The sequence below is a fragment of the Miniopterus schreibersii genome, assembly GCF_964146895.1.
Source record: "Miniopterus schreibersii genome assembly, chromosome: 3".
NCBI lineage: Eukaryota > Metazoa > Chordata > Mammalia > Chiroptera > Miniopteridae > Miniopterus > Miniopterus schreibersii.
Window position 1 is genome coordinate 81735405 of NC_138103.1, and position 24697 is coordinate 81760101.

The 24697-nt window shown below is 40.1% G+C and overlaps 1 protein-coding gene across 3 annotated transcripts in view; it reads right to left on the reverse strand.

Moving 5' to 3' along the window:
- The window catches only part of SEMA5A (semaphorin 5A), a 362170-nt gene that overhangs the window by 58306 nt on the left and 279167 nt on the right, over window positions 1-24697 (reverse strand). For all 3 annotated transcript variants that reach the window (XM_081133220.1, XM_081133222.1, XM_081133221.1), the window contains exons 11-12: window positions 23894-24098; window positions 6084-6291 (exon numbers count right to left, since the gene is read on the reverse strand). In XM_081133220.1, the coding sequence (XP_080989346.1) occupies window positions 6084-6291; window positions 23894-24098 (413 nt within the window). The remainder of the gene's footprint in view (window positions 1-6083; window positions 6292-23893; window positions 24099-24697) is intronic.

Below are 24697 nucleotides of genomic sequence, written 5' to 3' on the forward strand. Positions count from 1 at the left end.
TCACCACCATCATCATCTCCTTAATAATAGGTATTATTTGTTGAAAACCCACTGTGATATGCCAAATTATCTCATTTAGACACAAAAACTTTGACAGGGAGGTAGTGCTATTATTATCACTTTCTTTATCATAACCATAATATCACCACCACCACCATCATCATCACTATCATCAACACCTTAGTAACAGGTATTATTTGTTGGACACCAACTGTGATATAGCAAGTTATTAGATCCTTTAGACACTGAAGCTCTACTGAGGGAGGTATCAATGAAACACCAAAGAAAACAAACAAAATTTATGAAATTGGCTTAAGGACAAGCATATATACCAAAATAATGCAATGTGGTTAGTTCAGATTTAATAAATAAGTCTTCCTTTCAGTACCATAGCTTAAAAATGTATTAAAATTTAATTTAATAGTAGTTTAATATAGTTGTCTACAATATTCACCATATTACTCAGAAGTATTGTGGATAGTGGATATATTTTTTTAACTTTATCTCAGTGAAGGAGTTCATAACAACCTGGGCATTATCAGATGAAGATTTTTGGCTCCAACGTTATAAACACAATAGAAGGTAGATGGAGGGCTACAGGAAGCAGACAGAGATAACAGTGAGAGAGCCAAAATTATAAACAAGTTCACCCCACAGGCAAACAGGATATTGAACACCTGGAAATTCTCTTTTTGAAGGGACCAAGAGGTCAGATATGTAGGAAATGGATGTGAGGAAAGGAAGGTGTGTGTACAGCGTGGAAGCCTAATTTCTTTATAGAGTTAGAGGGGAGAATGTTATAGTTACCAATTAGTCAAACATAGGACCAGTGAGGTAGTATAAATAATAATCTGGTTAACATTAATGATATAAAATAATACTAATTAGCACACCAAATATGTTAACCATGTATAAAGCACTGTTGTAAGAACCTTACTTCTACTAACTCAAGTAAAACTCATAGAACCTTATAAATATAATACCTCAATTAGTTACTACATTTGTTCCCACTTTAAAAAAAAGAAACTAAAGCTGAGAAAGGTAGTTCCACAGCTGGGGAAGATAAAGGTAATAAATCAAGCAACAGAGGTATAAAATTATTATTTAACTTACTATGCAATTATTATTTATTAACCACCTAAACAGTTCAAACAGGAATGGTTAAAAGGGTGCTTCTCACAGCAGGACAAAGCTGAAGTGGGAAGGGGTGGGAAACAATGACCTGTCACCACAACCTCAACAGAACTTTTTCATAAGTGACGAGGCACATGCTAAAAGGTAAACTAAGGTATATTAAAATTTTCAAGTTTATTTTAGCAAACATGAATTCTAATCAAGCAGCATCAAACTGACAGTGATTAAGAGGCTCCACATACATGAGCTAGGGGAGAGGTTTTTATAGAGAAAACATGGAAGCAAAGCAAGGAAATTATTTGATTGGCTCTAGCTTAAATGGTTGCCTTGTTTGGGGAAGCCTGGTTGGCTGTGTGTGACAGGTTGTTCTTAAGTTTCATTGTGTCAGCTTCCAACACGTTGACTCTGGCTTAGATTTTGGTTTGCTAAACAGATTACCAAGGCATTAGCGCCACTCCAGTCCAAAGGCCTCCTTGTTTTATTACTTTAACACCCATATATTACTTTCATGAAAAATATAAAATAAAAATCAAACAAGGTAGTAATAAAGGACAAAGTAATAGCCTTCCTTCTTCAGAAGTAGATACTATTCACACATATATTTTGGAGATAGTCTCTATACAAATAAGTGAGCATGTGTGGATATATCTATAAGTATTAAATACATTCAACATATATATTTATGTTATTGTTGCTTATATATACAACAATTGCATGTAACGCATACAAAGGGGACTATACCCACAGCCTCACGTTTTACTTTTTACACATAATTATATATCACGACACATTTTTCTTGTCAGTAAACACAGCTCTACCTTAGACCCTTTTAGAATGCGTTCTTCACAATCATCGTTAGCATGTTGATGAATGTGCTTTGTCTTTCCCCTTCTATTTTTTAAACAGTTGTAATGATGACATACGCGTCTTCCTTTTTCCAATTACTATCATGTCACACAGATGTCTTCGTAGTCGTCATTTAATGGCTTCAGAATAACCCACTGAACAAATAAGCCATTGAATACATATATCAGAACTTGTGGATTAATTCCTTTACTATTGGAAATTTAGAGCTGTAACACTGGTTGTGATTCAGATATAACTGTAAAAGTAATTGGATGTCAGGCTCAGAGATTAAGTCCTAGTGTAGCCCATCCAAGATGAGCTGTAATGAACCGATTGTGAGTTACAGTCTAAGGTAACTCAAGGCCCTTTGGCTCGAATCAACAATAGATATTCGGGAGATTTTATTTATGCCCGAATTTCTCATTAGATTCTGAGCGCCATGAAGACAGGGTCAGGGCAGCCTCATCTGTCTTCATCCATTCAGGGCCTGACTTGGTGCTTGGAGCATATTAAGTTCAAGAAATATACTAGCAATGAGTTAACTAAGGAAAATCCACAGTCTTTAGAGGCCACACCAAAGCCAACACAAACAAAAGCTCAAGACATTCAGATTTGGAAAATATAAAATTGATATCAACGGGAGAATAGTTTGTAAAATGAATACATGTCAAAACGTCTTTGTGAATGTTTGTGATTCATGGCTGAATGACCAAGGTTATCTTGCTGGGGACAGAGGGGGACTCAGCAATTTCTCTCTATAAGTGTATATTTCTCCCATCAGGCAGATGTTGTCTTTAGAGAATATTTAATTAATAAAGGTGCCAACCAATTAACTCCTACTTTTAAAATTTTGCCCTTTCAAGCAATAAATATCTTAATTTCCATACTAATTTTCTTAATGAGGTGTTAATTTCTTTAACTAAATGATAGCTAGTGCAAGTTAAATGAATTAAGAATGAACCAGACACCAAGTCACAAATAGAGCCAAGGTCCTTTTCCTAATGGTTTTATTTTTCCCTCCAGTTTTATCAAGCAAAATTTAAAAGGCACGTATCTTCTGTTTTATATAGAGGCTGTGATTCTTCCAGTTTTAGATTTTTCTTCTCTCCTCAATTAGTTTTTATAATAAAGCAAAAGCAAAGCAAAACAAACACCTAAGGCCCAAGGGTTTTCAATCTTCTGGCTAATGTTTCATTTCACTACACTTTTCTGTAAAGGGAGTATTACTGCTGCACAAGAAGTCAGGTTTTCTTTTGAGCTTATTAAGTAAAATAGCAGAGAGGAAAGAGGCAGAGAACCAAAGACAAAGCCTGGGCCTTGGCTGCAGAAAGTCTCAGCTATGAACCTGGGTTTCATGTCACTAGAGTCATGTTTACCTTGAGCCGGACACCAAAAATCTAAGCCACCATTTCTTCATTTGAAAAATTGAGATAATATGTGACTTTATACTCAGGATATCTGATTGATGTGGTAAGATGATGAGTGGAGATAAAATCTAGCACACTGCTGGAGATGTAAGAGAAACTTGTGGAATTGGATCAAGAGTAATCATTTATAAATATTCATGAAACTGTGCATTGCCTTTCAAAAATAGATATGGCAAAAAATAAAAAATGGGAATATGATTAGTCAAGCTCAATTTTTCTTCTTAAAACACTTCAAAATTCATTAGTAAAATTGAGTTTCTAGTAATAGCTAAAATTACTTATATATTCTACTACAGAAAGTATATTTAAAGAAGAAATCAGTAACGACGTGTTACTCAACTGTTATTCTACTCCTATTTAGTGTACTTCCTTAGACATGTTTCTGGAAAATCAACATTGCTTTTGTAAAACAAACAGACATACAAACAAAAAAACACAATTTCCCCCCATAATTCATAAAAAGAAAATCTGGTCACGTAGATACTAGTTTCTTAGAAATGGATTATTTGCCCCAGTTAATTTTCACTAGGGAGGTTCTTGTCTTTCTATAGAAGGATGGCAGAGAAACATATTGAAAACATTCCAGAGAAACTCTTGAGTTAAAATAAAGATTTCCTTTTCTCAACTGGAATTGTTAAGGGTCAGACACAAAGTGCCCCACGCTGACTGTGGGCACAGACACCACAGACCATGGTTATCAGTGAAGTCATAATCTCTCTGTTTCCTCTGAGTGAGTGGACAAGTAAACAGGGAGATGCAGCTCTGGATGTTACAGTAAAATCTTCTCCCCACAGGAGCCTAATGAGGACAGACAAGAGACCTTATTTTCCTTGACAGGGAGCTATGAACTGCTCCCTGGCCACAGTGCCTAGTGGCAGTCTTATGAGAGGTGAGAGTGGGCCCAATGAGGCCTGGCTTCCTGGATCTGATGCAGGACTTAGCTTCCTAACCTATAAGGAGCTGAGCACTGTAACCCAGGTCCAATGAAGGAAAGAGCCATGAAAGGATCAATGGCCTCATGTTTTGCAATCCATGGTCTCCCACTCCCGCACCAGAAACACCCGACATATAGCACAGGCCTGTGTCTTCCTGCACAGCAACCTGGGTCATGCGCCCAGACAAGCCGCTGTTGGAACTCAGAGCTCACTGGGATGGAGTTGCAAGATGGGTGCCCTTCTAACTGCATTCTGATTTGTGACATCCCTGTTAGCACGATTCCGACCCTCCCTGTCCCCCACCGAGTCATCTGCAACTGGGAAGAATAATTCCTGCCCTAAATTAGTCCTTCAGGGAACACAACTCCAAACAAGTTTTAAGCAACCATTGGTTAAAATTAGGAAAATGTGCTATATAAAAGATAGTTGGTAATAAATATCACCATTTGGTATTATGCTCATGATAGTTTTGTGATTAGCTAGGAGGTCCCTGATGTTATCTCAACATTCGAATGCCAAAGGACGTATCATAATATAGACGTCATTTTCCAGAATCATCCAGAAGACAGCGTAATAATTTTATTATACATAAAACACTCCTTCTACATAAGAATATCCACTTGGCAGAGCACTTTAAATGTTGCACTCTAACATCATCCCATTTATTCTACAGTAATTGTGTGTTAGATAAGAAAGTGAGGTTTACAATATTGTAGTGACCAGGTGAAGAAACGGCATGTGGAGGTCTGTAACATGACTCCCAGCCTCTGAACCCAAAGCTAGTGTCACTGGGTGCCTGTTTGAGAAAGAATGGCCTATGTATGGTGTTTGTGAGTGATATATCCAAACTTCTACAACAAGTCTGTATTGATGCCTTGTGAGGACTGGAATTAATAGGAGCCCTGATGCCTAAGGACGTTTAAGGTTATGATTTTCCCAGGGGCAATCTTGCATCAGGGGCCAGACATTCATGTGATATTCCAACGCTAAAGTGCTGGTCAAATGTATGGTATACACAGAAGTTTTCAGTTTTCCAAGCATGTGGGCCTATGTTTTTCCAAAATGAGCTTCAAACATCACTGGGTCAACAGTGGACACAGCATGGCAGATGAACAGACTGGCCTAGGGTTGAGAAAAAGTGTGATGGATGTGGGCTTCCCTGAACCTGCAGAAATTCCCTTTTCTTTCCCTCCTCCCAGCGGACTGGGTGTTCCTGGAGCCCAGGAGACAGACAGCATCCATCCAAGACAGCTGGTGCCCAGGACAGCCCAGGACTACCAGCAAAGGGGTGTCATTGCTTCTTCAGGGGGATTAGCTTTGGGCTAAAGGGACATACCGTTCATATTGTTCTCTGTCTGATATATATTCACACATATTTAGAGAGAATGTGCACACACACACACACACGCATTATGCAAATAAAATTAAAGTTGTGCCAAATTAATGCAGGAACACCAACTACCAGCGCTATCACTGAGTATTCTAAGGCACTGAATAATCTGCTGTAACCCTGACAGTTACTAGCGGATGTCATAATGTGGCTGCTCCTCCCTGGACACTGGTGGGTCATTTTCATCACAGCATCAAAACTCTGCATCCTGGGATTCAGGACTCGGAAGGACGTTTAGGCCCTGTTGCCATTCGACCACAGGGAATTTAAAGACCTCTCCTCCTGTGCCCTCTCTCTGGTGGCACAGCTACGAGGGGCACCAGCGAACGGGATGGCGCGGGGCTGCCCTACCTGCGCGTGCGGTGGAAATGGCACCTCTTCAGCGGGATCTTGGCCACGTGCTCCCGCAGGCCCACGAACAGGAAGCTCTGGCTGTGGAGGATCTGCAGGCTCCTGATGGGCTCCCTCCGCCTCTCGGGGAAAAGCTCGATTTCTTCCAGCAAACAGCTCCCCGAGGTCTGAGTCAGGGGCGCCCGCACCTTCTTAATGGTGCCGTAATCTGCAGAGGCAACAGGGGAGGAAGGAAATAAGCCAGCAGGTCTCCCAGGCTACCGACCAGTTACGCAGCCGTGGTTCTCCAGTCTGGCCCCACAGAGAATCATCCAAAGAGCTTGGAAAATGCTGATGCCTAGGCCCCAACCCAGACCTAGTCAGTCGGCCGTGCTGGATGTGGGCCCAGGAACCAGTCACTTTTAGAGCTCTCAGCAGACCTAACAAGCACCCAGAGAAGAGAACCACCCACTCAGCTACCATCTGCCTTGTCCAGGCACAAGTCTAGACACCAGGGTTTACTGTGGCTCAAAGGAGCCAGCTTTGTGCCATCCCATGCACAACATCAGGAGCCAGAAATTCTTAAGAGACAATCTTGGATGTCTAGTGTCAGAGGGGCTGACTTTGCTGTCCCAGCAGGGCAGACACCCAGCCACGGGCAATTGCAAACATGCAGGACAGCGAAGCCGCCCCTTTTCCATCCTGCCCTGTCTCAACTCCCTGTTTATATCACCTCCCTCCTCTTTATCTCTGATGTTCTTCTTGGGGATGCATTTCTTGGTCTCAACTTCACAAATTCTTCTTTCCTGTACAATAGACATCCGTTGCTGACCTGGACCCCTCCCATCTGAAGTTTTCCTGCTCACTTATTTATATGCACTGCCCAAGGATGAGCATCTCTGAACCATGTAGACTCCCCAGATGGGCTGTGAGGGGCAAAGAAGGGTCTTTCAGCCAGTGTGGGGCACAGCACAGTCAATGCAATGTGTCAGGGGCACTGACTTGAAACACACGCTGCTGTCCCAGGTGCCCTGGGGGAGGACCCTGCTACCAGCCCGCAAGCCCAGGCCATGAACCCAACCCTCTAGGAGCACCTCCCCAACACGTGAGGTCCTTAAATCATCACTCAGGCACTGACTGAATAAAACCATCAGAGACCAAAGTTTCCAATATTCTCATTCTGCACACACAGAAAATGAGGCTAAGAAGCGACCTAAAACCAGAAGCGAGTGAAGACGAACCTTTGGCACCAAAGCCTCCTGTCAATCATTAATCTCAGAAGGCTCTGGACAGAAAATACCTTTCAATTTTCTGGTTTTTGTGAAAATCTTTAAAATTGTTTACATTTACAGAGAAAAGATGCTTACATTTAAAGAAAAATATATATGCAGACATATATTATCCTGACTTTATTTAAAAATGGGTAGCTGAAACATCTCCATTGAACATGTATTGATTATGAACTGACTACAAAGTAATGTGCAGCATTAGTAAACCACTGCTTAATTTTATTTTAACTAGCTGGTTAAATGTGTTTGAGAAAGTTCAAGCACAAAAAGCATAATTATGCTCTATGCTGGGATGATTAAAAACATAGGACCTGTCTTTGGGGGGAAAGTATGTGTTTGTGAGCAGAAAAAGAGAGAGAGGGAAAGGGGGAGGAAGGAGGGGGGAGAGAGGGGCAGCCCACGGAACAGGGGAGGGGAAGGGAGGGAAAGGGAGGGGAGAGAAGGGGAGGGGAGGGGAGGGAGGTTCTGCTATGAACTCAAATTCTATGTTGAAGTCCTAATTCCTAGTACCTCAGAATGTGACTGTACTTAGCCCTAAAAGTAGTAATTAAAATAAAATAAAATGAGGTCATATGGGTGGGCCCCAACCCAATGTGGATGGTGTCCTTATAAGATGAGGAAATTAGGATACAGACATGTGCACCCAGCAAACTAGCACAGAGACTCCAGGTCAAGAGTAGGAAATAAAAAATAGATTTTGCCATCCAGATAATTTGCTCAAAGCAATTTCAAAAATACACTGTATATTATTTTCCCTATATCCCTAAAACATTATGACTCAAATTCTAATGCAAAAGTGTCATAAATTATATGTTAGACTAAAATTTTTTACGGTATATGGTCGTAACATAAGATGTACATTATTAACAGATTAGTATTTTCAGATACTGACATTTATTTTACTTAGTGCCTATAACCTATGCATATGGCTATAGGTTAGAAAAGAATGGGAGATAACACAGGACATGTAACATTGTGAAGAACTGATGCATTTTAATAAACATTACACAATAATTCATATAGCTGATGCTGTTGCTCGCGACCTTTAGACTAATGACTCTGGTGATCTTTGGAGGAAATCAGAGAACTAATGAACGCTCAGGAATGAACTTTCAAGTATCTGAGGAAAAGGTCGCTGATTATAATGAATTATTTTTTGTGGAAGATTTGTAGAATTTCAATCTGACCAAAATTTGAGATTTTTTGGAGAGAAAAAAAATTCTTTTGTAGGAAAGAAGGAGGGCAGCAAGGAAGGAGGGAGGGAGAGATGGGAAAAAAACATGGTCAACTCAATAAAATTTTTACTACTGCTGTGAATTAAGTAATTTTTGACTTTTCATACTTGGAGATGATCGGACAGCTTTCCGCCATTCACTATAGCTTCAACAATGAAACAAACAATAAAGTGAAAGTCATCATACCCTATGTGTAGAGTGACCCCAATTCTATTAACTTTGAGAACCCTGAGCAATGAAAAAACATGCAGAGAAATTAATTCTTCTTAAGAACAGCAGCCTGAAGCATTTCCAAAACTCATAATAAATACATACATTTCCTTTCATGTGCAATAAAAAACTTAGAGGGTGGAGTGGCAACATACCTGATATATAAAATTTGTTTTATAAGAAAAGAAAAAAGTCACAGAGTAACAGAGTTAGTTCAGGAAAATGTGATATAAAGATATAGGGGTTATTGCAAAGCATTAGACAGTGAAATCTGTAATCTTGACTCCATTTTCCTCTTACTGTTTCTCTTAGTTTTGTCATATTTTAAAGAAATGGTTATTATTCAGCTTTCCACGTGCTGAATTCAGAACAGAAATTAAAACTCTGGAAGAGCCAAGCAGCAATTCTGACAATGGTATTACCTGTGGCAGGCTGGAGAGTCAGGGCAGACACCAAGGCCGCTCACCTGGGAAGCTAAATTACTTTATTTTAATTGTGCATCGGCCTCTGATTCCCCTACACTGTGTCTGAGAGCCGTTCTTAGTGTTGTCTCATTGACCCAGAGTTACTGCAGCGTAAAAGGAAACTTTTGTGTATGCATCCTTTGCTGTTCCAACCATTATCTGTAAGGTAATGATGAAATGCCCTCTTCCACTCACTGGGCAGCATGTTGCCACAGCAACAGATCATTATATAAAGTTCATCAATTCAGCCAGTCATTACCCCAAAGTAGCAGACAGCTAATATGTTACGAAAGTTCTTTCTTTTAAATTGTAATTGAGCAAATGAATTAAATTGGTCTTGGCACTGGGAGCTCAGCATTACATTTATATAGTAAAAGAAAAAAAAAAAGGTCTTCTTGGCTAGTGTATGCCTGAAAAGAAGATTTTAATGAACTCCGTTTATCAGATGCAACTAATGGCTTATTCCCCAAAAGCATATGTTAGCCAGTTTAAATATCCTAGTCACAAACTACACGCAACATTCTTTTACTTCAAGTATTATTTTAAATCATCTTCCCACATCCTGACCCTTGGCATATAAGCTTCAGGGAGTCAGGCGCCGAGGGCCATAGTCTGCTGTGGTCTCACCTTAGAAGGGTTCTTAGCACATAGTAGGTGCTCAAGCGGAGCACATGGTTCAGTGTGTGGACCCTGGAGCCCAATGGCCCCCGTTAGACTCCTGGCTCCAGGTGACTCACGTCTCTGTGTCTTCTTCACCCTGGGGCCCAGCTCACAGGCCCAGGGTCATGCAAGGAGTGCATTCATGCAGGGCTCAGATGGTGCCAGACACGGTTTGCTATGTAAAAATGTGTTATTACTATTTTCTAGCTACTTTTAGCTTATAGATGGATTATAAGCCCTACTCACATTTTTTCCAACATAAGCAAGCTCCCTGTCCCTGTCAGCCCTGCACACACGAAGCAGGAGAGGAGGTGATCACTCTATTACAGCCTCTACTGCCTGCTGAACTAAACCTCAAAAGCGCCATTCAGTCCTCTAAATCATAAGCTGATGCTTATAGGAAATTTACCACCGAAGTTTCCTGTGAATAAAAACCATATTACGTTTAAAATGAGAGTGCAATTAATAGAGTCCTCTGGGTATCTTTTCTAAAGCTCTCATCTAACCCCACCGCTCAAAGCTAACTCTCATCATTCTGCTAAGGAGGCAATTCAAATTTCTAGAAGGAAATTACTTGCCTTAGATTTACAGTGTCTAAATTACAAAACAGCCACCCAGTTGGCAACGTTGGCAGCCCTTCCCTGACAGTCACCAGGCAGGAATACAGAGTGTAAATTACCCTCTCACCCCCAGGGGTGAAATTTATACTGCATCTGTTCCCATTAGGTGTGGATTGAGATGGCTGAGAAAAATCTATGCTAAGCGCTTTTGTACTTTCGCAACATTAATTTAAAAGAAAAAGAGAGCTCTTTACTCAATGGAATAAGAAAATTATTTTGTCATTTTTTCTGAATTGCTACATTATATGACTAATTATGAACTAGTAGTTCATATTTATACAATTATGAACTACAGCTTGTCTCAGGTACTAAGCTCTTTGGTAGCTAGAGTTTTCACTTTCTTCAGGCATGATTTCATTCATTCTAACGGCTTCAAATTGATCTGAGGTCTCTATTACCAACCCAAATCTCCTTTAGCTTCAGAGGATTTCCAACCAGCTATCAGACATACACCTGCAATTGGAATTGAGCATACCCAGAACTTAGCTGAAATCCTGAATTCGTGTGTTAGAATAAAACTTTCAAACTGACCTATCCCTATCTTTCATCTTTATCTCCTGTCATTCCACCCACAACTCCAGCTAATTTAAATTTCTTACCTTTCAGAACATCCACACCTTTCTGTATCTGCAGATTTTGCCTAATTTGTGCCTTCTCCTAGGAACATCCATCCATACCTGCTCCACCAGGCAACCATCGCCCCATCTCTAAGAGCCAGTTCCCACACCTCTCCTGGGGGGCGGGGGGGGGGGATTCCTGACTCTCCCAGTTCAGGTCATTGGTCCCAAATCCCCATGCCTCTGGGACCTAGAGGAAGAAATGCTTAACCAGTCTTTGTGGAAAGGGTGGGATAGAATAAGACTACACTTTTCAACTGGACCTCAAAGGATGAGCAGGCATTTGCCATGCAGAGAAGGAAGTGAGAGCATGTGAGGAAGACAGGCAGGGTGGCTGGACCAAAGCAGGGAAGGTTAGGGATTGTGGTGCATGGACATGCAGGATTAATGTTCCTTGGAAGGGTGGGGCATTGGGTTGGAGCCAGTTGGGAAACAGTCCAGTTTACCTGTGCTCATCCAATGCTACAAACTACATTAAGGGTAAAAAAGTGCTGGGTTTTGCAAAAAGCTGTCGGTCAGCAATTTGCAATAAGGTAGCAGAGTTAGAGATTCTAGTACTCTGAAGTAGCAACTTCAGCTTCCCAAAGGATGGACCCTGAATGGGTTATAAACACACTGGCATATATCTCCCCCACTCATGGGACAGGGTAGGTAGGTCCTGCTGGGCTGGACCCTCATGGCAGTAAGTGACCTTGATTTCTCCAGTGTGACATATACAGAATGTCATTCTCTATGGCTGCCATGATTGGGAAGCCCTGCCCTGAACAAAGTCCTATACACAGACTCCAAGAGATGCCTCAAGGTAGCATCTTAGCAACACCACTTAGAACAACAAAATACTGGAAACTACCTGAATGCCAAACAAGATGACTTTAAGTTCAGGCAAACAAGGGAAAACTGGATAGCAGTAAAGATGAAGGGGCTTTAGTTGCATACGCGAACATGGGTCACTCATAAAAAGTACTGCACGATTTCAAAAGGCAAGTCTCCGGAGAATATGCATATAAAATTAAGCTATGCCATTCAAGGTGTGTGTCAGAGGATACAGAACATGGAAACTCAAACATGGAGAAAAGATGAGATCACCAGTCAGCAGAGATGTCAAAGGTCTCATCACTAAAAGTGGGTGAGGGATCAGAGGCCAGTCAGGACTAAGTGAGCTGGCCCTCAGCCTGCACCCTGGTGCTTCTGGCACACTCTGTGCTCAAGGCCAGGAGGGCCCCCAGAATCTGAGAACCCAAAGGTGCAGGTTAAGTCCTGAAGACAAGCTGTCTGGTGAATCACAACAGGCCAATGATTCAGTGAAGACCAAGACAGCTGGCTCATATCCAATCCATGAAGAGAAATTATTGCTTCCCACAAATATTAAAAATTAAAACACAACACTAACATTGAGTAATCAATACAATTTCTAATTGAGAGCAAAAATTATACTTTAACTCAAAGAACAGCAGCTCATAAAGACTGCCTTAAAGGACCCACTTCACCAAGGACAAGTCAAGGCCTCTATGGCTGAGGCTGTTTTGCACTTTGAGTCAGGGCTCTTTTTCTACGGTCAAGGTCAGATTTTACAAATTAATTAAGTGATTATATCAGTGAGGACCTAAATGAAGCTCCTACCCTGATAATTAATCTTAGAAGTCACTTTCAATACTAAGGGTGCGAATTTTTTATTATTTCAAAATCCCATAAATGCATTTGAGCATTTAGACAATTATTGGAATTGTTATCATTGGCACAACTACATAAAAATCGAAGCCTACAAAACCTGTTTCTGCTGATTTTAACTCAGAATTACTCAAAGGGATTTTTACTAATTATAGACAACTTTCAGTATTTTAGCCTCACACATATTTCTAGTTAAACAAAGAAATCTTTCTTGAGCAAATTTTCCTTTCCTTCCTCTCAAGTTTAATTTCTCAAGTAAAAAAAATCACATATTTAATCAGTTTCCTTATACTCAGTTTGAACTCAAGAGCTGGACTAAAAATAGATAACAAGACTGCCCTTCTAAGCATTGTTTTAATCTCAGAATGCTTTAATAATTTCAAACAGAGTTAAGCTTTTGTAGCCTTTGGAAATCCAAAGGTAATGATAATCATTCACTTGGATGGGAAGTTAATTCATTTGCATTGAATGTTCTGAAATGGCTCAGAGATTTTTTTCTTTCATATTTGGTGTCAGTCAAAATAATGACAATGGGACTGGATGACTGGGAGGATGGCTGGATGGACAGACAGGCAGGTGGCTCTCTGCTTTCCATTTGCCCATCTATTTAGTATTTTTTTTAGCACTCACTGAGGTTGGCCGATGCAACACAGGGAAAAGGGGCTTTTTTTTCCTTCACATTCATTTTTCTTTGGTCTAGAAGAGTAACTGTCTCTCCATCATTATAATCTCAGGCATTCTTGACTTCAGGAGTTGGTTAAGTTCAGGCCGCCTTGATTCTTCATATAAAACGTCATTAGCAAAAGTCACACCCTCAGCTTCTCCTAAGAAATGCTTATTTATCCAACAGGTAAGTCAGATAGGATCAGGTATAAACAGCATTAGCTTCTAAGGACATTAGCTTAAAACATCATCCATTCTGAACACTGAGCATTGTGTGGTTCCTTGAAAAGAGCCTCTGCAGCATCTTTCTGTAAAGACCATTCTGAAAGACCATAAAATACCCTACTTAAGAAACATCGACCTGGCCATCTCTGTTTCAGAAAGGAAAGTGGGAGGATAATATTATAAACCAACAAATAATTGGACAGCTTTTAAACCTCACTTTGGGATTACACTATTTTTTCAATGAACCAAATTAAAAGAAATTCTGATGTTGACACCTCTGCAAATGGCAAATACTGTTTCTGTACATCACGTACTGTAAATAACTGCACCACCATCAGCTGTTGATCCAAATCACAGTTAGCTGCAGGCATCTTGGTGGAAGGAAATGCACTGTGTTAATTCACTAGGATGGTTTGGGGAGAACCCATTTCATCTAATGGGTTCCAGGTGGGACCCATTAATAGGTATGCCTTAGTGCCCACACTTAGTGCCCACACCTTAGTGCCCTTGCAGGTCTGTCAAATCTCTTCCTTGGACAATAAGGGATTTCTCTACCAACATCTCCTCTGCGAAGGCTTATTTGCAAAGAAATGATGGTTTTATTCTTCCAATCACCCTGCTGTGTAACAACTTCTGGAAGAAAGTCCATACAGAATAAAATCGTTGATGATATTTCATCAGGCAGTGGACACTGCAATTACTCCTTCCCAGTCCTTGAGTGCATGGCTGTCTGCTTTAGAATCCAATTACCTAGAGGCCAAGGGCTAAATCTGCTTAGTAATGGTTGGTCATTATTGCCAGGCAAGGGTCAGACATACCAGTTATCAAGGACAGGGGAATGTGCTTGAATGAAGAATAAAAAAGGTAGGTGTTCAAAACTAAGACACTAACAATCCTACAAATAATTTGTCTCCTGTGTTCAGATGATCAGACGTGGCTCCACTTTGGCCCCAGCAACCTGACACCTTTGCAAAGCCCTCATTACCGCATCCTAAATGTTAGATGAAGTCATTACAGAAAGATTTACTCTGAAGACAGACTTCGCTTCAAGGGATGAGAAGACAGCACTCTGGCCATGTGAGAGGAATCTGGTTTTCCTAGTGACAAATTTCCATTTGTTAACACATCGTAACAATCAAATGATTCCAGGTTTTATGGCACTAGGAAGAATTTTGTTTTCTGACTTAACAGCTTGGAGAAGGCTGTGAGGGGGCCAGTTGACAGCAACTTCACATATTATTCTAATGCCCACCAGCGATGTGGTGGTGTGGTGCAGTTCTAAATTTCTGCTCCTTGCATTCCCCTCCCCCCCAAAAAAAACCCACACAAAACCTCATCACGGAGGTCCACATCAACTGTGAGCAGTGGACAGTCTTTCCTTGTGGGAATCCTGAATGCTCTCCAAGGGTCTGGTGTTATTGGGTGTCAGAGAGGTAGCGCCTCCTAGGGGAGAGCACACAGGGCTGCAATCCCATCTAAGCATCCAGCACTAGGGATTTATTATGTTTCTGAGTATAATTTGAATTCCAGCTCTGCTATCCATAAATACCCCAAAGATCTCACATAAATTTGAGTTTACATGAGGGTAAATCAGATAAATTGAAACTTGTAGGCTGCTGCATTCATTACTAATAAAATTGGTGGTCTCATAGTGACATAACTTGGGTTTATTTCATTAAAAGTTATTTTTCTTTTACTACTTAGTTGATCACATGATCATCATGGAAAATATTTTTAAAAAACACAGAATTTTACTATTCAAGTTCAAACACTCATAGCATCTCCTCTCTTGATATTTTTGCATCCTGTACTGGATACAGGAAATACTTTTAGTTTTATTCAATATAACTGATCTTACCACTGCGACCCCTAGGGTAAAACATGTATGCATAAAATCTATCTATTTTAAGACATGAGTATTTTGTATGAAAAGGAGCAGTTAACAAGTGTTAATGATAATTGTGAAATGTATTTAATATATTTACCACAGCCAAGGAAATGAATAATAATGGAGACAGTAAGACCAATAAGAAAAATTCTCTTATAACACTTGTAGATGCATCATCAAATTATCAGACAAGTGGATCTTCTCATAACTGAACTGTCCATCATAAAAATATCAGCTAAAACTTCTTAAGCATGTTCCTCAGTTATGTACTCCAATAACAGAGCTCTCCATCAGACTTAAGTTTTCATGTAGAAAGTGGCTTGAATGTCCCTCTGCAGAAATGAAGGTTCAGACATCACCAAACAAGAAAACCTGGGGCACTGTGTGGACAGTACTAAAATCTCTTTAGAGTTATGACATCAACATTTCACACAGAAACAAAAATATACTAATAGGTTTTTGTATAAACAGAAGGACAGCAGGTCCAGAAAAGAAGACTATTGTGCTTAAACTCCAATAACTTCCATGGTACCTAAAGGAGTTCTAGCAAAACATGTGCACCAGGCAAGATTTATATGAAAAGACGAGGTAAAGATAAACGGCTTGTATTTCTTTTGTCCACAGACCACATTGCTTTATACCTGGGACAACATTCAATTAACACTGATCATGTGAAACACAACAGAGAAAGTAGAAAGATATACATGGTTCTAAAACAAAAGAAAACGAACAGACAGGGCAGACCAAGAAAACTGTAAAATCAGCTACTCCGTTAAAAAAAAAAGAAGAAAATTGCATCACTTTTAGAGTAAATTGGTATATTTACTGATTCATATTAAATAACTTCATAATATTACTTTGTGGTTAGGGAACTGGGAATTAGCTATTAAAATTATTAGGAAAACATAGTTAAAAACAAAACACATTAAAATGCAAGAATTTATATTCCTATATTTAGTAAAATAAAATAATTAGTTGTGTTTATGCCATTTTAAGTGGTTTGGCATATATTAACTTGTTTTCAAGAGTAGAATTTTCATTCTAATTGGACCTGACATAAACTAATACTAAAGAACTAGTCTTGTTTATTGGGTTCAGGACACTGAGAAATGTCAGGGGAACAGCAGAAAGCAGGCTACACTTTAAATTTGGCTGCAAGACCAGATGCAAAGTGGAAAATATACCCAGCTGAATTAGTGGCGTTGGGCTGCTGGAGTAGGATCCCACATTCTGGATGGCTTAGAGAAACATAAATTTATTACCTCACAGTTCTGGAGGCCAGCAGTTTGAAACCAAGGTGGCAGGGCCATGCTCCTGTGAGACTGAGTGGAACTTCTTTGTCTCTTCAAGCTACTGTCAATGGCTTTCCAATGTCTGCCTGTTGTCATATGTCATTCTGTGTGTGTGTGTGTCTTTCTCCTCTTCTTATAAGAAAACTAGTCATATTGGATTAAGGGTACACCTTACTCCAGTAGTATAACTTAACCTTTAACTAATTACATCTGCAAAGACTCTATTTCTAAATAACATTACTTTCTGAGATACTGGCATATTAGGACTTAGACCTATCTTTTGTTGGTGAGGGGACACAATTTAATCCATAACACCAGATAACAGATTTTCCTTCACTGAAATTATACTATCATTAAATTCAACATTCATTAAATATTATCAAGTAAGCATTCAAACTACATAATGTTACCTAACAGACTATGGGAACACCTTATATAAACAGGCACATACAGAACAAATCCAAATTAGGTTTAGATTTCCAATTTCTACTGAGAAGGACAGAATTTTATAAACGATATTTGCAGTATAGTATTTTCACAATGTAATGCTTGCTTGGGGCCCTTAGGTAGTTGCAAACTGATTATAAATACTGAGGAAGATCACTGCTAATAATGGCAACAGGAAATATATTTCTTAAGTTTGGGTGCCCAAAAGGATCTCCTTAGGGTTTCTCAAAACTTATGTATTTAGTCCAAGGGAATGTTGAGGTCTGTCCCTCACTTGGCAGGCTCTTCCTCCCTTTAGAAAGGGAGCTGAAAGGCCTGAGGAGAATTAGGTGCTGGAAGAAACTATACACAGAGAGATAAAGTCAGGAATGGGATTTCACTTTTTGTGGAGCTAGTTGCCAATTGCTACTACTACAGAAGAAAGCTCTAGACTACATAGAAGATTGTCCATTTGTTTTTTCTACCTGATCATTTTGGAAATATTAATTGATTTCTGGATTTTAACAATAACTAGTAGCAAGTAGCAAAAATAATATTGTGTTCTGTATTAAAAATATATTTGGAGGAAAAGAACGGGAGGGGAGGGGAGCGCCATGGGTTATTTTCACCATGGTGCTCCTGACACAGCCAAGTGAAAGGCAGCAGGCATGAGTTCTAGGCTCCCATCTGCATCTATGAGGCACCACCTTTCTCATCCCTGACCTCTGACCCATGGTGACCCTCAGAACCTCACCTATTTGGGACCCTTTCTCTTGCTCTGTCAGACTTCCTTTTCAGTGAGATTCCCATCTCTCAATGAAAATGCCCAAGAACAGTATTTCTCAAACTTTTTTCATTATCTATATGACAAAGAGATTTTTTGCATTTTTTTCCTGGAATTATCCTAGCACCCATGAAATTTTAATACTAAAAATTATATATTTGTTTGTGTAGTGCATGTATGTCTATATTTTACACACATTTTATCCCTCAAGAACTAATTATTGCCTCCTAGAGGCAGTATCACCCAGTTGAGCATGCGTACTTTAGTCTACAACACTGTCTGTCTGTCAGCCATGCCCACCACACACATCTCCTTCTGGACTTCATTTATGACTGAAATAGCCTTGACCACAGACAGACTAGACCGCAACACATAATTACAATGCAATGACATGTCATTACAATGCTTATTTATTTTTATAATTGGCAAATCTTGCAGCAAAATCACACTGATGCTGTAAATAAATTTTACCTCAGTTTTTACTGTTTCTACTGCTGTGCTACCCTCCAATTCATTCTCCAGGAATAATGGACAGTAATCTTCAAAAATATTTATTGTTTCATCTTACTTCCTTGATTTATAATTTTTTCATGCAGCTCTACAGGGATGAGTCAATTATCCCTTACTGTGATTGCTTAGGAAGTAGAGTGGAGAGCAAGGATTAAGAGCTAATGCATTACTAGGGTACATTCCCAAGGCTGTGTGAGTGAGGAAGATAGGGAGCAGGAAAGATGGGAAGTAATGCCATGTGAGGTGTCATCACAGGGCCACTCCTTTATGCTGAGGCACAAATGGACATCTGCTTGGTTACATGGGAAAGATCGCCTTGAACAGTGCATTGGGGTGCAGGGAGGCAGAGAGAGAAAAAAACTTCTTAGTCATTTTTTTTTCATACTCTGCCTCTCACCGGTTGAAGCTCACCTCACAGATTATGCACTTCTGGGTTGCATCTCACACCCCTTTAGCATCTGTTTGAGAAGCCAGATCCCACGCCAGCGGGGTGCTTTCTTACCCAAGTCCAGAAGTGGCAGGAGAGGACTGGCCACCAGCTAGTTGGCATCAATTGGCAGTCCTGCCAAGGAATCTATCAGCCATGGAGGCACATGAGACAGAACAAATGGCTGAGGGCCCAGGATAACATAAGGCCAACAGAGTCTGAGGAGGTGTTTAAGACATGTCAAATTCACAGACCTTCTCCATGGGTCTGAACATACTGTGCTCCACCAACTCTCTGAGCCCTTACCTTCCATCATGTTCTATAGACACCTTAATTTTTCTTTACTGTATATGAAGTTAAGATGAATTCTCAGCTCCCCACCCATCCTTTTTCCATGACTTTTTTTCTGAGATTTTTGTTCTGATTTTCATTTTTGGCTAGAAATAACAATTTTCTGTCTTTAAAGTTGGAATCACAACTGCTATATTACTAAATTTTCCATGTGCCTTTATTTTTTTAAAGGATAGATTAACCTAGAATAAAACTCTTGAGTCACACTTCCCAATTAAAATACATATATATATATATATAGTTTTACTTGAAATCTGGTATTTCAAGTGGTACTCCACTATTTTTTACCCTTTCTTTCTCAAAGCTTCTCCAAACAAATGCTAAAGGGGCTGCATGTAGCCAGTAATTAGTCTTGTTTTGTGTTTGTAAAAGAGATCCCTGGTATTCTATTGCCTGAGATTTTCATTTTGAGGAATATCTGCCTATTTTCTTTATTCCGGGCTGAGTATAATATTCTTAATTCATATTGTTTTTCTCATTATATTTTAGACTATGTTTCACAGATTTATGTAGGTGATAGCATTCAGAGACCATCTTACTTTTTTCCATTTCTTGGTATTTTTTCTCCTGCATGCCTAAATAATTCCTTGTCTTCTGAATGTCTAAATAATTCTTTCTTTACCCTTGGAATTTAAAAACTTAGCCTGGCTACATCTAGTGCTTATTTATTCTGAATCAATATTGTTGAAATGCGGTGTGCTTTGAAATTTGAAGACTCACTTCTTCCTTTATTGCAGGGAAATCATTCCTGGAACCTTTGCCTGTCCCTGCCCAGATCACCAATTTCTATTACTGAAAATAGATGACACTTTTTTTAGCCTGATATATTTTAATTATTCTGTATTAGCTTTCTGCATCTTAAAGCATTTTGTTTCAAGTCACAGCTCTTTTGCCACCTAGTTAGCAATTCATACCAGCAACTACTGAAATGAAGAGTACACATGTCTACTAGGCTCATGTCCCATAACAGATTTCTTATCTGCATCACAATGATGTAAGTGGTTAACCACAGAGAGCAGCAAGGTGCACCCCTTAGAGAGAGATTCTAGGTCAAGAACATCATTATTTCACCTAGAACAGCACTACTTCAATATGGTCCAGAAATGCCCAGAGTGATGTTCACCTGGGAGCCTCTTAGAAATAGCAGCTCTCTCCACTGAACCAGAACCTCATGGGGTTGGGTTTGGAACCAGTATCTTACATGCCCTCCAGGTGAGTTTTATCCATGCTCAGGCTGAACAAACACTGATCTAAAATAGTACTCCAGAAATAATAAGGGTTTGAATTAAGAATAAATAGTTATAGAAAAATAAAATAAGTGGTTAGCAGAGGTGACAGACGGCTCAAATCTACAGGATGTGGTGCCTGAACAACAGTGAGAGAGAGTATCGGGAAGCATCAGAGTTGTGCAAAAAAGATACAAATTCAGTCACAGACACATGGGAATTAAGGCAAAGTGAAAATAAAAGTAATATATTTCATCCTAGAAGAAACTCTTAAGCCTAGTGGTATTTCTAGGGGCCATGAGGGCAACATAGAATTAGAACAACCTTAGCAATGGCCAGAACCAGAGCGATAGCCACACGGGAGGGGCAGGAAGAATACATGGAGCCAGCAAAGGAACAGCACCGAGGTAGGAGAAGCAGCAGAGAGACGGTGCTCTGCAAAGCAAGCAAGGAGAAGATCTCCAGATACATGAATGGTCAACACCTCTGTGATTCTGTCTCTGTAGAGGGGATCTGAGTAGCTATTTGGATAAAAGACTCAGTCACTTAGAGAACCCCCGGCATAAACATTCTAAAGGAGCTACCATCTGTCATTTTGACTCCAGATCCGAGAAGACCTTCAAAGAAATAACTTATAAAATATCAGCACAGATAATGGTCAGATAATGTGCTTAGCCCTGGCTGGATTTCCCATGAGAGAGAGATGGGAGTAGCAAGAGATCAGACGCAGGACGTGTCTGGAAAAGGCTGTTTGGATCCTCAGGGTAGTAGCCAGCAGGGTAACCCATTCAAGCGGTGGGAAGCACCAGGAACTGCACAATTAACAGAGGTCTATTTCTTGTTGACATTTAGATAATAATGACAAATAAACCAACTTTCAAATGGCCATTGATAGGTTTTCTCCAATTTGTGTTTATTCAAGTAAAGTTAAGATGGGAGAAAATAAATTTATCTCCAAATCTGGATTCCCAAACCCACGATAATAAACTGATTTTATTATCACGTTAGGAAGTACTATAGCTTGACATTCACTGCGGTAAATGTCTCACTCATGGTCTATCAGCTGAGTATTTATCATTTCCTGGAAAAGGTACAGCATGTGCAATTGGACTGGAAGGAGCCTAGCCACGTGAGCTCAATATCAGCTTTGATATCAAGGAAGATGATTACACAGTCATCCTCAAAGTCCATGACAGGTTCCTGGAAACAGACTTTAAGTGAAACAACGTAACAAAACCAAATGCCTATGGCATATTTCTGGTCACAAAAACATCACTAAACTTCTAAATAGAGGCCCAAATATAATTTCTAATATTAAACATTGACATAAATGTGAGCTATATATACATTTAAGAAAGATTAATAAAAATAAGTAAAATGATTCTTTGCTAATCTGCTGATTGTAGTTCAGGGTCATGTGTGGCTGAGCCTCTTCTGGTAGCTCAGGGTGCAGGAGGGACCCACCCTGAACAGGACACCCCTCCATCACAGGGCTGCTCATATACATTCATACTCACTCAGCCTGGACAACTGAGAAGAGCCAGTTCACCTCATGCCTACATCTTTGGGAGGAAACCAGAACATCTAAAGAAAACTCACGAATATAGGGGGAGAATTGAATTTTTTTCTCATCATTATAATAAAACAAAACCAAATGGCATTATTCCAGGACCTGTTGTACCTGGGGTGCTTTGATTTAACTTTACTAGGGCAAGATATAAATAAAAGGCAATGTAAACATCAGCCTTTTGAATTTTAAAAATCAAAATCTCTAATCTTTGTGGTCCCTACTGTCAGGAGTTGTGCAGCTCTTAACAGGTTTAATTAAAACTCACTGGGATTTTCAGATATTCTTTTAAATAGTCCATTTTTATAATTCCAAACCTTGGAAATAAAGAAGAAATTTATATGCTGAATCATTAAAAAAATATATCCTTTAAAACTAAATTTTATTATGAATTAAAACTTGCTAAAGAAGAAATTTCCTTCTAAATGTATTAATCAGTGCCCTCAGATATAAATGAGAAGATCCAGAACTCGGCTGAGACATGACATTCGTAATTTATAGAAGTCCTGAAGTTAGAATTACCCAACTAGTCTAAACAAACTTAAATGGCATCTGTGTATCTGGCTGCCAGTGAATCTCTGTGTGTCTGCCTGAGTCTGCATGTGGTTTGCAGCAGGACTCTCTTTAGGACCCAAGTATCCATGGTTGTTCCCTGCTGGAAGGGACCTTCACCCACTGCAGACTCCTCTTCCCCTGAGTTTAACAAACACCCTGACTAGTAAGACATGGAAACTGCAGAAATATTCCATGTATGGACTCTTCCCCCATATCCCAACCCGTGACTCGAGGGAGCAATACCATGTATGTCATGATTCAATTTGTAAATAGGCAGTAGAATAAAACAGCAAAAAATAAGGTTTGTAAAACAAAAAGTGAATCTCTGAAAGACATATTTGCTGAATGGCACATAGTGTCTCATTACAGGATCACGACTGCCAACCTGGAGACAGGACAGGACAGCGGGAAACAGCTGGACCTACGCAGCCTGAGCTGATTCCCTGGCTACAGCGTGGTAGGGAGAGAGCATTCCAGACTTGGGCAAGCAAGTTTCTTGAAGGCTGTACTGTTTAAAAAGCCATGGATGTTGACTGTAATTTCACCTCAGATCTATAATTTACCTAAGTTGGTCTATTTTGATTTGATTTAGATTCTGTTCAAACATATAGTACATATTTCATTCCCGTGAGCAAGTTTAAGTAGTGGTAGAACAAATTGCTCATTGTTATGGACTAAATGTGTGTGTCTTCCCAAATTTCATGTGGAAGCCCTAGTTTCCAAAGCAATGCTTTTTGGAAGTGGGGCTTTTGGGAGATAATGAGGTCCTGAGGGTGGAGTCTTCATGTATAGGATGAGGGCCCTTATAAGAAGAGACTTGAGAGAGATAATCTCTGTCTGCACCATGTCAGGACACAGCAAGAAGATGGCCATCTATAAGCCAGGAAGGGGGCTCTTGCCAAGAGGGTGGAAGCTTCTAAGATAATATTTCACTCAGCAATGTACCCCAACAAATTCCATTGTCTTAAGTTATTCAAATTAAAACTTGCCAAAAAAGACTTACTTTAAAGGAAGTTAAAGAACAACAGGTAAGAAATGAAACATTGCTTTTCCAATTAAAATTACGACTAATATAGTAAAAAAAAGAGAGAAAAGTCAAGATTTCTCAAAAGCAGCACAGAGGGTGAGGAAGGAAGGTAAGGGAGAGCTCCTACCTGTGGCCAAGTAGATGGTGTGGATGAGGGCATCCCTGCCCTGTACCAGGTCCACGACCACGTGGGAAAAGCGGCTGTTGTCCTCCATGAAGGAGGGCACTGCAGTCACCGGCTGCACCACCTCCTGCATCAGTATGAACTTCTGAGCATCCTGCAGGTTCCTTTCCGTCAGGTTCACGTACATTCCCTGGTCCACCGTGCCGCACTGCAAGGGAAAACAGGCCGTCGCTGGAGCCACCACCTGGACGCCCACTGATCCCGGCCACCCGGCTGGGGGCTGACTTGGACACTAACCGAATTGTGCAAACATGCCCACGCCTCCATTGTCCTCCAAGTCCCCACCCTCAGTGTCTCTCTCCATTTAGACTTGAATTTACATTTGAGGAGTCTCTCAACTTCATCATAAATGGCTGATCAGAAGTGGAAGGCATTGCTAACTTTAATTTGAACAGTGTATGCACAAGAAGTCCACATCGTTGCTGAGGCACTTGGGAGCCGTCTGGCTAAAGGCACCCTCTTCTATCTGTCCACCAAGCAGGTGCCCAGATGGAAAGCGCAGCCAGCAAGTACATCACACAGGTGTGTTAGTCTTCTTGCTGGGGCAGCGACATGGATTCCATGGAGAGAGAATTAGGCCACTTCAATCTGAAAACTGTGTGATTTTACTCTAACGTCTTTCTCAAGGGCTGCGAGAACCTGTGCTGGCCTTACTGCTTTGTGCTCATACTCTAAGCTAGAAGGAAAACAAAGCTGTTTATAGAGCCTAGTAAGATGAGAAATAACCTGGCGAATCTGCAAAAGGAG